At 34.0% G+C, this 14,494-nt stretch overlaps 2 protein-coding genes across 2 annotated transcripts; both read right to left on the bottom strand.

Moving 5' to 3' along the window:
• Positions 1–1,478: 1,478 nt before the first annotated feature.
• Positions 1,479–4,209, bottom strand: LOC145586257 (chlorophyll a-b binding protein 6, chloroplastic-like). The gene is made up of 4 exons (XM_081643039.1): positions 3,939–4,209; positions 3,191–3,293; positions 1,934–2,222; positions 1,479–1,776 (listed from the first exon to the last, which is right to left on the bottom strand). Exons 1-4 carry the CDS (start codon positions 4,130–4,132, stop codon positions 1,631–1,633), a joined length of 732 nt encoding a protein of 243 aa, XP_081499165.1. The 5' UTR covers positions 4,133–4,209; the 3' UTR covers positions 1,479–1,630.
• Positions 4,210–5,348: 1,139 nt separating this feature from the next.
• LOC145586256 (putative mitochondrial-processing peptidase subunit beta, mitochondrial) lies at positions 5,349–12,692 on the bottom strand. Its single transcript, XM_081643038.1, has 9 exons — positions 12,019–12,692; positions 10,922–11,086; positions 10,703–10,840; positions 10,449–10,600; positions 10,241–10,349; positions 9,371–9,469; positions 7,118–7,183; positions 5,787–5,894; positions 5,349–5,626 (listed from the first exon to the last, which is right to left on the bottom strand). Exons 1-9 carry the CDS (start codon positions 12,664–12,666, stop codon positions 5,540–5,542), a joined length of 1,572 nt encoding a protein of 523 aa, XP_081499164.1. The 5' UTR covers positions 12,667–12,692; the 3' UTR covers positions 5,349–5,539.
• Positions 12,693–14,494: the final 1,802 nt, after the last annotated feature.

Genomic DNA, 14,494 nt, shown 5'->3' with positions numbered 1-14,494 from the left:
CACTACAACTAAAATGCCGCAACTTGATTTTTTTTTTTTAATAACAAAAAAAAATAAATAAATAATAAATAAATAAATGCTGCAACTTGCAACGTTGGGACTTGAATGGAATTTCATTTAAACTATTTACTGTAGAACTACCCTTTAGCCCCAAACCAACTATTCTCTTTTATATATACTATAGATTATGCTCCGACAGCTTAACCATACGTCCATACCATTATTACTCTTATCCTTAGGGTTACAGCTCCCACTCGTCCTCATCATTATCGCCCGATTAGTCTTTGTAACACCATTTATAAAGCTATCTCAAAGTTTTTGGTCAACCGTCTACATCCTTTTCTTTCCAAAGTTATTAGTCTATACCAAAATGCTTTTGTTTCTGATAGAGAAATTCAGGATTATATCCTTTTAGTTCATGAAATTCTTAATATGTTTTTAATGAACATATTTAATGATTCATATATTTTATCATATCCTTATTTTTCTTCATAATTATATATAATTTATTTCAACCTATATGAATACATGAAAATCATGTTCATTTAGAATATACTAAATGTTCATAATTTTTTTTTTTTAAAAGTGTTCATTTTTTTCGTGTTTATTTTTTTTGTATTAAATGTTCATTTTATTTAGTGTTCATATATTTTTTTGAATTGTTCATTTTATTAGGTATGGTCAAGCTATTCTATTATTATATGACAAATGTTCATATTTAATGTGCTAAATGTTCATATTTAATATACTAAATGTTCATATTACTTACGTTTACACTTTTTATTGTTAAATGTTTGGGGTTTTTTTACATGTTCAATTTTTATTACTAGGTTTTTTTTTTTTTTTTTTTTTTGGCAATACTAAATGTTTTTTTTACATATTCATAATTTTTTTTAACTTTCTTTTTTAAGGTTGTAGTCCATCAATTTTATGATTGTATGATAATCATGTTCATTTTTAGTATACTAAATGATTATTTTTTTTTTTTTTAACATGTTCTCTTTTAGTACTAAATGTGCATTTTTTTTCGTGTTCATTTTTATGTCAGTGAATGTTCATTTTATTTTTACGTGTTCATATTATTTTTTACTTAATGTTCATTATTATTTACGTGTTCATATTTTTTTTTACTAAATGTAAGCTGCATAACAGTGCAGCTAAGACTTATTGGGTTAAGTTAATAAGATTATTTAAGTATTTTTGGCTCTATTACTCGATCCAGATTAAATTAAGCAATGTCGTAAGTTTCATCATCGGGGTTTATTATGAGTAAGACTCAATTTGATGTCCACGATATGGTCTTAACATAATTTTGTGAATTGATTTTTTTTTTTTATCATTCTAATCCTAATTAAGTAATAAGATTATTTAATTAGCTGAACGATTTAGTATTGTGTGAGGAGAATGGTCACTAGCAGTCTCTTCTTGGGTTCTTCTTTCTTAGTTAATTAAATGTCTAGGACATTATTGCAAGCATATTCCAAACAGCTCATCCTCCAAATTGTATTTTCTCATAAACATTCTTCTAGAGTTACACCTTGATCGTACAACTTACAAATATCATTATAAATGCAAGGGATTTTTACAGCATGTATAGTTCTTGATACTGGTTGTACATTCAAGGTATAATTTAAAGTGATCTGGGAATAATGATGTCGCCGATGTTGTTGTGCCATGGATCAGCCAAGTGAGTAGCCAAGTTTTCCAATGGACCTGTTCCCGGATAAGCTGATTGTTGAACACAGAACCCCACAAAAGCCAACAATGCAAGACGGCCTAGCCAACAAACAATGACCTTCAATTAGATGACAGTAACACTAAATGGCTAACATGTTGACTAACTAACACAATAGTATATCAGAATGCAATGTAAAGATTCATGTCAGTAACGCTAAATGGTTAACATGTTACCAATGAATTTGAGTGTTCTTACCGTTTTTAATCTCTTTAACCTTCAACTCCTCGAACTTCTTAGGGTCCTTAGAGTAACCCAAAGGATCGAAAGCTCCACCAGGGTACTTCTTCTTCTCGGTGTCTTTCTCCATACTCCTTTGGTGCTCTACAAATGCGATAGCTAAAAACTCAATTGCCAAAATTGTAGGAAGGTTACCCCATGGAACAGGGTTGCCTAAGTAGGTTGCTTGACCTCCTGGAAGAGCAGCCCATTCTTGAGCTTTTACCCAGTTTCCTAATCCCAAGGCTTCGGGTACAAGGATCCCTGGCTGCAATTTGTAGTAGAGTCAAAACTCAACAGCTTTCATATATATAATCTTGATTTTAGCAAGTCAAAAACACCATTCACTAATTAAAATTATGTTTTAACATTATAGTATAGGATAAGCCAAAAATAAAAATCTCCAAGATTTTCTTCTAAATTGATTAGCTTAGCAAAACTATTACTACCTTCGTAAATCATTAGTTACAATTTTGGAATATTTTATATCTCACAAGTAATACCCAAAAGTTGCAATTAAAAGTTAACGGAGGTAGTATTAAAATAACCTCATTTAAATTCTAATTCCAATACTAGTCAATAATTACATATAAACATTGAACCTTTTTTTCTATATCATTTTTGTTGTGAATTGGATTTTTGTTTCCTTTTATTTTCGTTTTAAATTTCCTTGAAATAACTAAGAGTGTTTAATTAAACAAAAACAAAACAAAAAAATCATTCTACATCCCTATTACTAATACCTCCATTTTTCTAACACCTACTCATTTTTCATTTTCATCCGTTTTTTTAAGATCTACTCACTTTTACTTTATTTCTTTTATGACTTTTTATTCAGTTTTTATCATCCACAACCCCACTTTATAGGGCCCAATTTTCTGTAATAAATCTCTTATTCTCCATCTCTCTTCTCTTTAATACAATAATACTCACATGTATGATCCTCGGTTTTAAGTAACTAAGACAGACTCGGTAAAACAAAGGTAGTAAATGAAAGTAGTCATTTTAGTAAATAATTTTGCTAAACTAGCTAGTTTAGTATCAGATCCAAATCTCCACCGGATTATGAAAACCTCCACCAAACCCTCGAAACCACCACAAAACCATTCAAAACCACCATCAACAATCTAAAAACTACCACCCAACCCTCGAAACCACCACCTAACCAACCTTCTAAAAACAACCACCTAACAAAAAATGGAAAATGTTTTTAGTGTATCATATATTTATACTTACAACTGCAAGCATTGCCCATCTGCAATGGATGAGCTCTGATTCCTTAAACCTCTCTAGATTCTCTGGAACTTCTCCAAGCCGAAGTGGGTCAAATCCAAAGTCACTGAAATAACATGTAAGCAACCAGTCTGATTATAATTCTTCAATAGCAATGGAAAAACATATTTGAAACCCAATAATAAGTCACTGCAGTGGATAAGCGTTATTGAATTGTGCATTAACAGATAATAAAACAGTAAAGTCTAACATGATACTTTTATAAAATCTACCGCCTCTACAATTTGACTTTTACATCATTTATATATTTACTTAAACTATGTTTCTTTATCGATATAATAACTCCGTTTCTTATTTTGTACATCAACGAAAATGGGTATTTTTAGTGAGATATAAATATTTCTTTATTGCACATGATAAAAAGAGGTAATATAAATACTAACTCAGTTTCATATTATTTGCAATGATTACATTTTTTCTCTCTACTTTATGTCAAATCGTTACATATAATATGAAACGGAAGTAGTAAATGTTTTTATGTAAAATGCTTCTGGTACAGGAAACAGTAGGAGTTAGCCGTATCTGTGCATTTTACAAAACAGATAGAGTATTTACTACCTTCATTTTATATTATTTGTAATGATATTTCATTGCAAATAATATAAAACGGTGGTAATATGCAGCTAAAAAAGTGTAACCATATGAAGAATATAACATTTGCTATAAAATTAGAGCAGTATAAAAAAAATACCCAGGAGCTGATCCATCAAGGTAGGGTGGCCTTGGTTGACCGGGCATCCATTCTGCGGACATAGTGAACCGAGAAGATGCATTGCACGACACATTGGCCAACGGTACCGAGGCGGCAAACTTAGACTTAGAAGACGAGAGAGAAGAGGGGAACACGGCGGCGATACCGCAACTCATTAAGGCATTAGAAGCCATTGTCGTCAGTTCAAAGAAAAGACTTAACAAGGTTCAATGAGAGGTTGAGAACTTGAGAGAGTGGAATGAATAATAAGTTGTTGATATTGAAGTAGAGTTGTAAGGTTTAGTGAGGGATATAGGCGAATCTACATGTTGATATTCATTGGCTAAATTTGCTTATTTGTTATCCAATTCTATGCCACGTAGCATATAGTGATATATCTATCTGGCTAAATTTTTGAGTTTTTTTTTTTTTTTAGGTTTTAAGCTAGTAGAAGTGTATGCGTCTCATCTTGTGTTGAGTTGTATGGTTGAAAATGTTCCTGTGTTAAGTGGGTTGATGGTAAATAGCAATTTTTTTTTTTTTCTGATTCTAAACTTTTTACAATTTGTTGGAGCTAATATTCTAGCTTTGTTAAGATTGTTCCTGTGTCTATTAGAGTATGAGGCAAGCTTGAATACTTTGTCAATCAAGAAGGATAAATATTAAGCCAATAAATATATGTCAATCCCAACTAGAGACACTATGAGGGTGGACATCTTTATCCTTCCCCCTCACTTTTAAAGTGGTTCACACCGTAAATGTTAGATCAAAAATCCGTGAATGTTAGAGTCTAGTTAGGATTCTTCTCCTTACCTTCAAAAATAAATAAATAAATGCTACCACCATTTCATATTGTGTATATGCAAAGTATAATACTAGTACAAAAATCCTTCAAAAGACCATGACCATTAAGAATCATGTCCATTAAAGACCCTATCCATTAAGGACCCTTTAACCTTAATCCTAACCCTTTTATCATTGAATGACCCTGCGCAATAACCAGTTCTACGTGTTAGGCTGTAAGTAAATAATAAATGAAGAGCGGATTTAACTCTTGCACAAAAATATACTGCTAAATCATGCCTGGATTCAAATCAAAAACAGGGGTTGATTACCCAATTAATTGCTCAGAAATAGCAAAGGTACTGCCTACTGCCGTACTGGTAATACAAAGAAAGAAAAATGCATCAAGTCACTGGATTCTCGGAATTCTTCAAAGATTATCGCATTTAAAACAATTGCTCAGGTGTTAATACATGTTCTATGTTATGCATCTGTTTTTGTTTCACAAGGCAATATCATACAGCTTAAGATAAGCGTATAAGGTATTCTCAGCTAAAATTATTGCATCTCACTTACTAGTCTCATGCCAATGAGGGCATACTAAAAATAAATAAAGGTCAAAAAGGATAGACTGAAAATGGTACATGAATTATCGCCTCAGAAAACAATTTTACAAAATTGCAATGGACCGAAAAAACTGGTGGAAGGCATTGGCAATACCAGGAGCCTTTGAAGGCCTTTTTTTGCAAGAAAAGGCAACAAACTTTTATATGAAAACCCACATGATTTGAGGGTAACTAAAAACATGGTAAAGCAACCTAATAACGGTTCCAGTAGGTCCTGCGTCTGAACCAGTTGTAATCGGGCAACTTCTTGATAGGACCCATGGCAGCAATAGCAATATCCTACAATTAAAAATTAGATAAATGAACAATAAGTTAAAGTTATTGACTTGGCAAGTACCTTTTACACCATACGTAGTATCAAGCAAGAAACTTAGCAGATATACAAAACTGATAAGCATGAAAATTAAAATTTAAACCTAATGAAGCCTGGGTTTATTACCCTGTCATAAATAAAGCGATTAGCAACACGTCTCACAGTGTTTGCGTCTACAGCATCAATCCTAGCAAACAATTCAGCATATGGTATCCTCCGGCCATAAGTGAGCAACTGCAAACAAGATACCAAGATTATATACTGTTGTGTGAATGATCAAAAGAGTAGCCAGTACAACTACCAGAAACATGGAATTGGGAATATATTAGGACGTGAGAGATTGAGCATAAAAGTATAGTCTATTCTCCACCATATTATTACCATGCAAATGGTAAACAAATTGAGGATGATAAAGAAGAGGGGTGGGGGTGGGGAAGAGAAGGTGACAATGAAAGACATTTTCAAATCTAGCATTTCAAGGGACTTAGATTGGTTATTGCAGACTCTCATTGTCTTACAAATCTAGTGTCATTCTCAATTTTCAAAGCTCTCTGAAATCTCATCTTGTTTTTATAAATTTTAAATTTATTTTATTGCAAAAGAGCTTCGACGGGTGTCATGGGACAACCATACGTACATCACTGTGTCTATCCACAGAGTTTTAGATGAGTGAGCCAAGTTGGAAATTAGTATGCGATATAAGGTGAGTAGGGGTACATTTTATACACTCAAAGGGAATGTGAGTATGTATGAGGACCATGGAAACTACTAAAAAAAAAAAAAACAATCTATGGATAAACAAAAAGAAAGTGGAACTGTGTTAAAATTGTGGGTATTGAATAAAGTGAAACTGTTAAAAATTTCCTAAACGGACAAAGAGTGTGCAAGGGAAAAAAAATTATTTAATTTAGAAACAGAAGTGACTGGGTGTTTCAGCTAAAAAACTTTATCGCCTTTTTTCTGCCCTAGAAAAAAAACCAGTCACACCTCACCGGAAATGGCAAGAGTCAAGGATTGAAGTTGATGTATCATCAAAACAAGAAGTAATAGCCAAATGGATAGGTGCAACCTCACCTAAATACATTTTTAAGGCCACAACAACGATCTTGCAATCCTATTAGTTCACTTACTAACAAGCAAAAGCCAGGTTTCTGATGTTTCCCTACCTTTGAGCATTCAACAAAATAGATAATTCAAAGAGTGCATATGCAAAGGACAGTACAGAGCCTTCACTCTCTGTAATCATCCAAAGCACAAGGCAGCTATAAATTGAGCCAGACAAAACAAGAAAACCATCCTCTCCTTGGTAGACCATAACAAAAGGTTTCTATAAATTATGACTTTATGAGATATTCGGCATATTCCAATAAAACTTTCTGTAGAAGTAATGTCGGCAATATATAGTACAGGCAACAATAATATGAACAAGAGCAGGGGTAGAAAGAAGATACGTATACCTGGCGGCCGATATCTTCCGCCACTGGACTTGTTCCATCGATGTGCAGCAACAGAGATGACTTCAACTACAATAACAAGAGATGAGAGCTATTAAGATTACAAGCAAAGTCGTAACCTTATACAAAGTATACTACTAGTGTGTTGTACAAAATACAGCATAAACCCTTAGATTCTGTTTCCTATAACCCATAAAACATTCAGCCATTTTTTAAGATATACGAGATGAAGGGTAGGAGCAAGGCAATAAGAGTATTTGAAATAAGGGGATTCAGGGGATAGAGAGAGGTAATTTAGATATGTCATGTTTACTAACTTTACTTGAAGAACAGACCGTTTAGGCACACAAACTGCTTCTGAGATGACAGAAGGGAAAATAATTTAGAAGATAACAGGTTGATGGGGCAGTAAATTACAGAGAACTTCACAAGAATCAATTATAACATACCCTACAATAACAAAATATATGTTCATTTCTAGATGTTTTCAAGGAAAATTAAAAAAAAAATAAAAATAAAACATTGCTTAAATTGAGGTTCTAATGATTACATTTGATAGGTTATAAGTCTAGAAAAAATTATGAAATTGTATAACAATACAACTTTAAGTGAAATGTCCCTGGTACACACACAATGCAGTTAATCTCCTCATCTATAAACATGATACTATGGCCTCGCGAACCAATACGATGCTGAATTGAAGAAGAATGATAAAGTTGTACTGTGTAACATAGCATGGAATGTACTCTGATTACATCCATATCGATTACTCCTTCTGTATTTTATTAAGTGTTCCATTTCTCCGGGCACAAAGTTTTAGGAGGAATAGTATAATGCATTAATATTATTGAAGTGGGTAGGTTGAAGAATACAAAAATTTGAAAATGAGGAGAGAGAATTAAAGAAATATTAAAATATAATATGAGGGGACTACTAGTGGGGAGGAAAATAGTAAAATATTCTTATAAGTTTCCGAAAAAAGAAATGGAGCACATAGTAAAATACAGCCAGAAATTGGAAGTGGAGCACTTATTAATATACGAAGAGAGTAACTACATTTATAAAATGATACTATGGTCTGCCAAACCGATCTGACACTGTTTTGAAGAAACTGACCATAGCCACTCAAGATAAGAAATTACACCTAAATTATGTGCTTGTCTGATGCAACAAGGTTTCAAAACCATCAACCAGGATTCAAAAAGATAGTGATACCAAAAGAGCTATCACAACTTGCTGGACAGAAAAAGGGTGAGGAAGGAAGAAAACAAGAGAGGAATTAATATAAACAGCTAGCTTTCCTTGAGAATTTCACTAAACAGGTAAATTAGTCTTTACTAAAATAAGTGATTGTTTGGTACACAAAATGGTATGGATTTGAAACCAGGAATGAAATTAGAGTGACGAGTATAGAACTTGATTGATTATACCATGTTACATTCCATGTAGGCATGAATGATTATACCATATTACAAAATAGTATGGATTTGAAACCAGGAATGAAATTAGAGTGACAAGTATAGAACTTGATAGATTACACCATGTTACATTCCATGTAGGCATGAATTGTTCTCTTTCATTGGATATACATGAAGGTTATGTATGTGCCAAACCCTCCACCACCCTTGGCCTTGGGTCCCCAATCCCCACCTTGGGAATTTGAGTAACGAGTTTAAATTTGCAATTTTCTCAAAAAAAAACACAAGGTATGGGTTCCAGACATTCTAAACCCATACCTTAGACAAGAATTTCGGGAGCAGAACACCTTCTCAAGGTATATCAAAGTGACCAACTTCAAACCCTGGACATTCCTACCTCCCACTATTCCCACCAGAAATCCCACTTTTTATCTCATTATTATTAATAATTAATATACATCCATGTTTACAAATCTCTACAAGAAGCATTTATCTTGTTTAATTTCACCAAGTCTTGAATGGAAAAATTAAGTTTGGCAATTGGTGCACCCTTTAACATCAAGTCCAGTATATGTAATTATATGATGCAGTCACAATATTTTACAGTTGAGTACATATTTAACGATCTAAAAAGCAAAACCAAACAAAAGGCACTCTTGAGTAAGACGGAAAATAGTAGTAATTTTGCATCATTTTAAAAGTCATGCACTGTTGGCTCCCTAGCCCGTAGTTTATAGGCAAACCACACCTTAAACTCCTAAAAACTGATAGCAGCATAGCACAATAGAAGACAAATAAAATTGCAGCTAATTTAGCAACCAAGAAGAGAGGAAAGTACCTGGTTACAAGCACGAGTTACATCAGCATCGGAAACACGATAAGAGAACTTACTAATATCATGCATAATTGCCCATGCCAAATCATCCAAACAATCAGGCTGAAAAAAAAAAAAATCAGAATTCAATTCAGGAAAAGACATACAGAAAATTGCCGTTTGTTTTTATTACTTAGCATCTTTACATGCCACAGAGTATGTTGGCCAATCTGTAGGGCTGCTTGCAGGTGAACTAAATAATTACCAAAGTAGTCATGCTCAATTATAGTGTGGAAGATTAAGCTTTTGGAAACTGATTGCTTCGAATCTTAATCTCAATTACAAAAGGCCCAAAGAATTTTATTCAAAGATCAGTAATCTGTCAATCAATCAATCAATCAAAGCCTTAATCCCAAAAGTGGGGTCGGCTAACATGAACCAAGTTTGATTATTCCGTGTAGGATAACTGTAGTAATCTGTAATCTGTGATACAAAGAAATACAGGATAACTGTAGTAATTTGCACACATGATTGGAATTGAATAAATCATTCTTTCAAAATTCAGAGGTTCAAATAGAGTATAATAAGATTATTGCAACTCCAACCTTAAACTCACAGCTTCCTCCATTTCAAATGCAGGGCACCCACATATTACTATGTCAACTTCTGGCCATTTTCCTTGTGCATTTAATTTACCCATATTTGAAACCAACGTTTACCTCAGATGGTATGGGTAATGGGAGCTTTATTTATTGTAAAAAAAAAAATACACTACTGTAATCAGACAAATGACAAACCACCTCAAATTTTCTAAGGCTATCCAAAACATGATGTATGCATTCTTAGATCATCACAAACAGTTGGAAATGCCTGATTGTAAGATGCAACTCTAACCTTAGCAATAGCATAAACACCAAATAAACCAGTATCTTTGTAGTTGGTGTTGAATGCCATCATGCTTTCAGCAAGTTCATTATTGGCAACCCTTTGGACCAGCTCAGATCTGATAGTAGCAAGAAATAGCAAAGTAGATGTAAGAAAGTCAACAGCTTTCCTCCCAAAAATAACCAAAAAAAAGGTCAATGAACTATATTACACTCACCCCATGTGCTTTCCACCACCAGAATTTTTGTTCCAGGAACCCAACATTGTCTGCATAACCATCAAAGCAACGGAATCCGGATCTGTGTATGATGCTCCATTGAAGGCAATAGCAAATTGAGCCAATTCAATATCATCATCAATCATTCTGACCTGATTTCAAGCACGAACAGAGATATTGCCACAAACAAAATACTTAAGGGAGATGATTAAAACTTTCATATAGCTACATTAAGTACTGAAAGATATACAAACCTCTGAACCAGTGAATGAGGCTGGTTCCTGGGCAACTAATTGAGTTGCAGTGGTTGGATCAGTTGACAACTTTGTAAAATGTTTTTCTACTAGCTGAACAATATTGTCATGTTTAACAGCACCAGAGGCAGCAATGACCTGAAATTCCAAAACCCTCTCATGTATCAGCAACAAGGATTGAAAAATATGCAACTATAAACTGTTTAAGTAAGAGCATACCATCCTTGGAGCTGTATAGTGGGTTGCTATATAATTTTGTAGATGAGATTTTGTGATTGTCCTAACATTCTCAGCAGGTCCAAGAATGGTTCTACCCAAAGGTGTGTATTGGAAAGCTGTTGCATGCAAATGATCAAAGATCACTTCCTCAGTCTGGCCTTCAACCTTTAACAAAAAAAAAAAAAAAAAAGCATATCAATTAGAAGGTCAAATAAATACCACTATATAAGAATAAGAGTAGTGAATAATAAACCAACATTCATCTACGCAGAGGTTAGCACTTGATAGACAATGAGAAGCAGGTTAAATATACTTTGCCAGTAGCTAAGTACATGCTAGCATTAAGAACTAGTGTCTAAAGTCTATAGTAAATTAGATGAAACTCCTGCTCGAGCTGATGGACGATAAACTCCTGCTCGAGCTGATGGACGATAGAGGAGTTAATCAACTCCAATGAATCATCATATTTTTTAAAAAAGTTATTTGATCAAAAAATTAATTTTAAAATCACAAGGAAACCATAATGAATTTCTTATTGTTAAATTAAAATATTCAGGTCCTACAGAAAACATAGCTTCTTGTTCTGACATTCAAGATACTAAGTATATATTAAGAGAACATAAAAATCAAGATAGTACCTCCGTTCAAATTTATCGTTGCATTACAAATCCAAATTGCACTATCAATGTGACTACTAAACCAAGAATTCCAAAATCAGGAAATATTCAATTTATAAGATTTTAACACTTGAAAATACATTCGAACTAAAATCACAAGGTCTAAAAGCGTAAAGTTAGCATCTTTTCTTCTCAATTAATCATCAATTGAATTATTAACCACAAAAAATGCAATACAATACTCCCTCAGTACAGATATATCATCACATTATCAATTCAAATTGAACTATCAATGACATCAAATTGATTTAAACTACAAGCTAAAGTATAAACAATCAAAAGCATTCAACTCAAATTAATCAAAATAGTTAGACACCATAAAACCCCTCAATAAAAATTAATAAAAATATACTCACATTTTATGTCAATCGTTGCAAATAATTTGACACCGAGGTAAATTAAATAAAAAAATAATCTCACCTCCTCCATTTCACGCAAGATAACATCACGCTCACGAGTAATTCGTTCCTCCTCAAACTTAGAATTCTGTAAAATATCAGCCAAAATATCTATCGCCTTATGAACATCAATATCCATAACTTTAGCAAAGTAAGTAGTCTGTTCTCTGGAAGTATAAGCATTCAAGTGACCACCCATATTCTCAATCTCCTCCTCAAGCTGCCGAGCAGATCTCCTTTGGGTGCCCTTGAAAATCATGTGCTCCAAGAAATGGGCAGTGCCGTTAGTCTCGGCGCTTTCGAAGCGAGACCCGGCATCGATCCAGACCCCGACGGTGGCAGTACGCGCAGCGAGCTGTGACTCGGTAGCGACGCGGAGACCATTAGGGAGAGTAGTGATCTTGGTTGCCGGGGAAGTGAGGATGGAGGTGTGGTCGGCAATGGTGGGGTGAGGGGAGTTGTGTTGGAGGAAACGAGGGTCAGGGTTTTCGAGGCGTTTTAGCTTTGATTTGACGGATTCAGCGAGGCGGTCGTAGATCATGGCATTGGGTGGTGGAGGGGATGGGGAAGGGGCGGAGGAGTGGGCGGTGACGACGGCGGCGGCAGCGGAGGAAGAGAAGCGGGGGGATTGGATGGTCCGAGAGCGAGAGGGGAGGCGCCTGAAAGCCATGGTGGTGGGGTGGGATTGTGGAGAGGGAGAATGAAAATGTTAGGGTTATTAAGGCCCTATATTGATGATAATCCCCCCTCTTCCTAGGATTATTTGGGCATTTGCTTGTTGATTAGTTTAATTATATACCGATTCAGTAAAAATAAGTTCTTTTGAAAGAAGTAAAAATAAATTATACTTAGCAATAATCAGTAACTTTACAAAATAAATATAATAGAAAATCAATAAAAATAATTTCATTTCATCAAAAATAATTTCATTTCATCAAAAATAATTTCAGTTCAGCAAAAATAGTTTCAGTTTAGTAAAAATAATTTCAGTTCAAAACAAAAATAAGGTGAGTGAATGGGGCCTAACTTTGACTACAATTTTTATCAATATACAAAAAAAAGTGAAAAAACATATATTACCATGTAAAATAATTTGGGGTTAGTTTTTATGTATATTTTCATTAAATCAAGCTTTAATTTTTAATAATACGAAATTACAATTATTAATGGTCAAAAGTGTTCATTGGCATGTGTGCCGGTCAAAATGTTGTGATTATTATGAAACGGATGGAGTATCAATTTCTAAGGGTTCGTTCGGTGTCATTTTACGTTTTTGCTTTTTGAGTTATTTTGTAAGGGCTCGTTTATTGTGAAGAATTTTAGTTTGATTGTGATTGCAGCGAGCTAGCTCAATGGCTTCGTGATTTGGGATTTATTGTTTTTTTTCTTAATAGTGGGATATATATGATGCTAGGAAAAAGTGCAGGGTGCGATCCTACTTTGGTGTTTATGGAATAGAAGAAATGACAAAGTGTCTTCAAGGGCATGGAGAGTTTACACCCTCTAATCATTGAGTGTATTCAGCACCTTGCATCTAATTATTGCATTTCCTATACTAGCATATGCGGCGCGACATATGCTGACGTATCCCGGTGCTTTGTACTGTGTCACGGTATTTTACACCGTGTCGAGGTACACATAACGTGACACGGTGTTTTTACACGTTTTCTCCGCGCTTAATAAATCTGGATGTTTTTAGGCAAAACTGTACACCATGTCACGGTGCTCAATACCATGTCACGGTGCACAATACCGCGTGACGGTGCCCAGTATTGTGTCACGGTACACACACCGTGATGCGGTGCTCAATTAGGGTTTTTCTGTGATGCTTATTACTTATAGGGTTTCGTGGAACCCCCTGTTCATTTTCTCTATAAATACCCTGTTGATTTTTTCAATTCGGGGCACCAAAAATCATTTTTTTTCTCCTTACACGAACAATCATTCTCTTCTCTCTCTTTTGCCTAAATACTAGCCTCCTTATTCTTCCATAATACTTCCCCTAAGCACTCCAAAGAGTCCATACTTGACCCGAGGTTCCGTCCTTAAACCAAGGCGTGAAAGGTACAATTAACTGAGGGTTTGGACCAAATCAACTATTTTTTTATTTAGTTTAATTGTTTCAATTTGATTTATATATTTATTAAAGTTACTAACAATTTATTCATGATGTAGCAATTCAAGGAAGCGCGGAAAGTGAGTAATTAATCACTTAATTACTCTTATTTTTATTCTTGTTGCTAGTATCATGATTAGGGTTATTATTATGATTTGATTTGACTAACGATTTATCGTTAAATTGCTTCCAATATTAATGTTGATTTTATTATATTTTTGTGATCACCATGTTATTGCATGTTTGAAGGGAATATGTAATTGAAAACAACGCCTAATAAGATAATTTAGACGACTGCTTTAGGTTACTTTTTAATCTTGTTGTTTAATTAAAGTGATCACAATATTTTAGAATTATATATTGCATTAATATTCAACCAATT

Source organism: Chenopodium album, chromosome 16 (assembly GCF_948465745.1).
Source record: "Chenopodium album chromosome 16, dcCheAlbu1.1, whole genome shotgun sequence".
Classification (NCBI taxonomy): Eukaryota; Viridiplantae; Streptophyta; class Magnoliopsida; order Caryophyllales; family Amaranthaceae; genus Chenopodium; species Chenopodium album.
The sequence above is the reverse complement of the archived record's forward strand: the minus strand, read 5'-3'. Positions and strand labels throughout refer to the sequence as shown.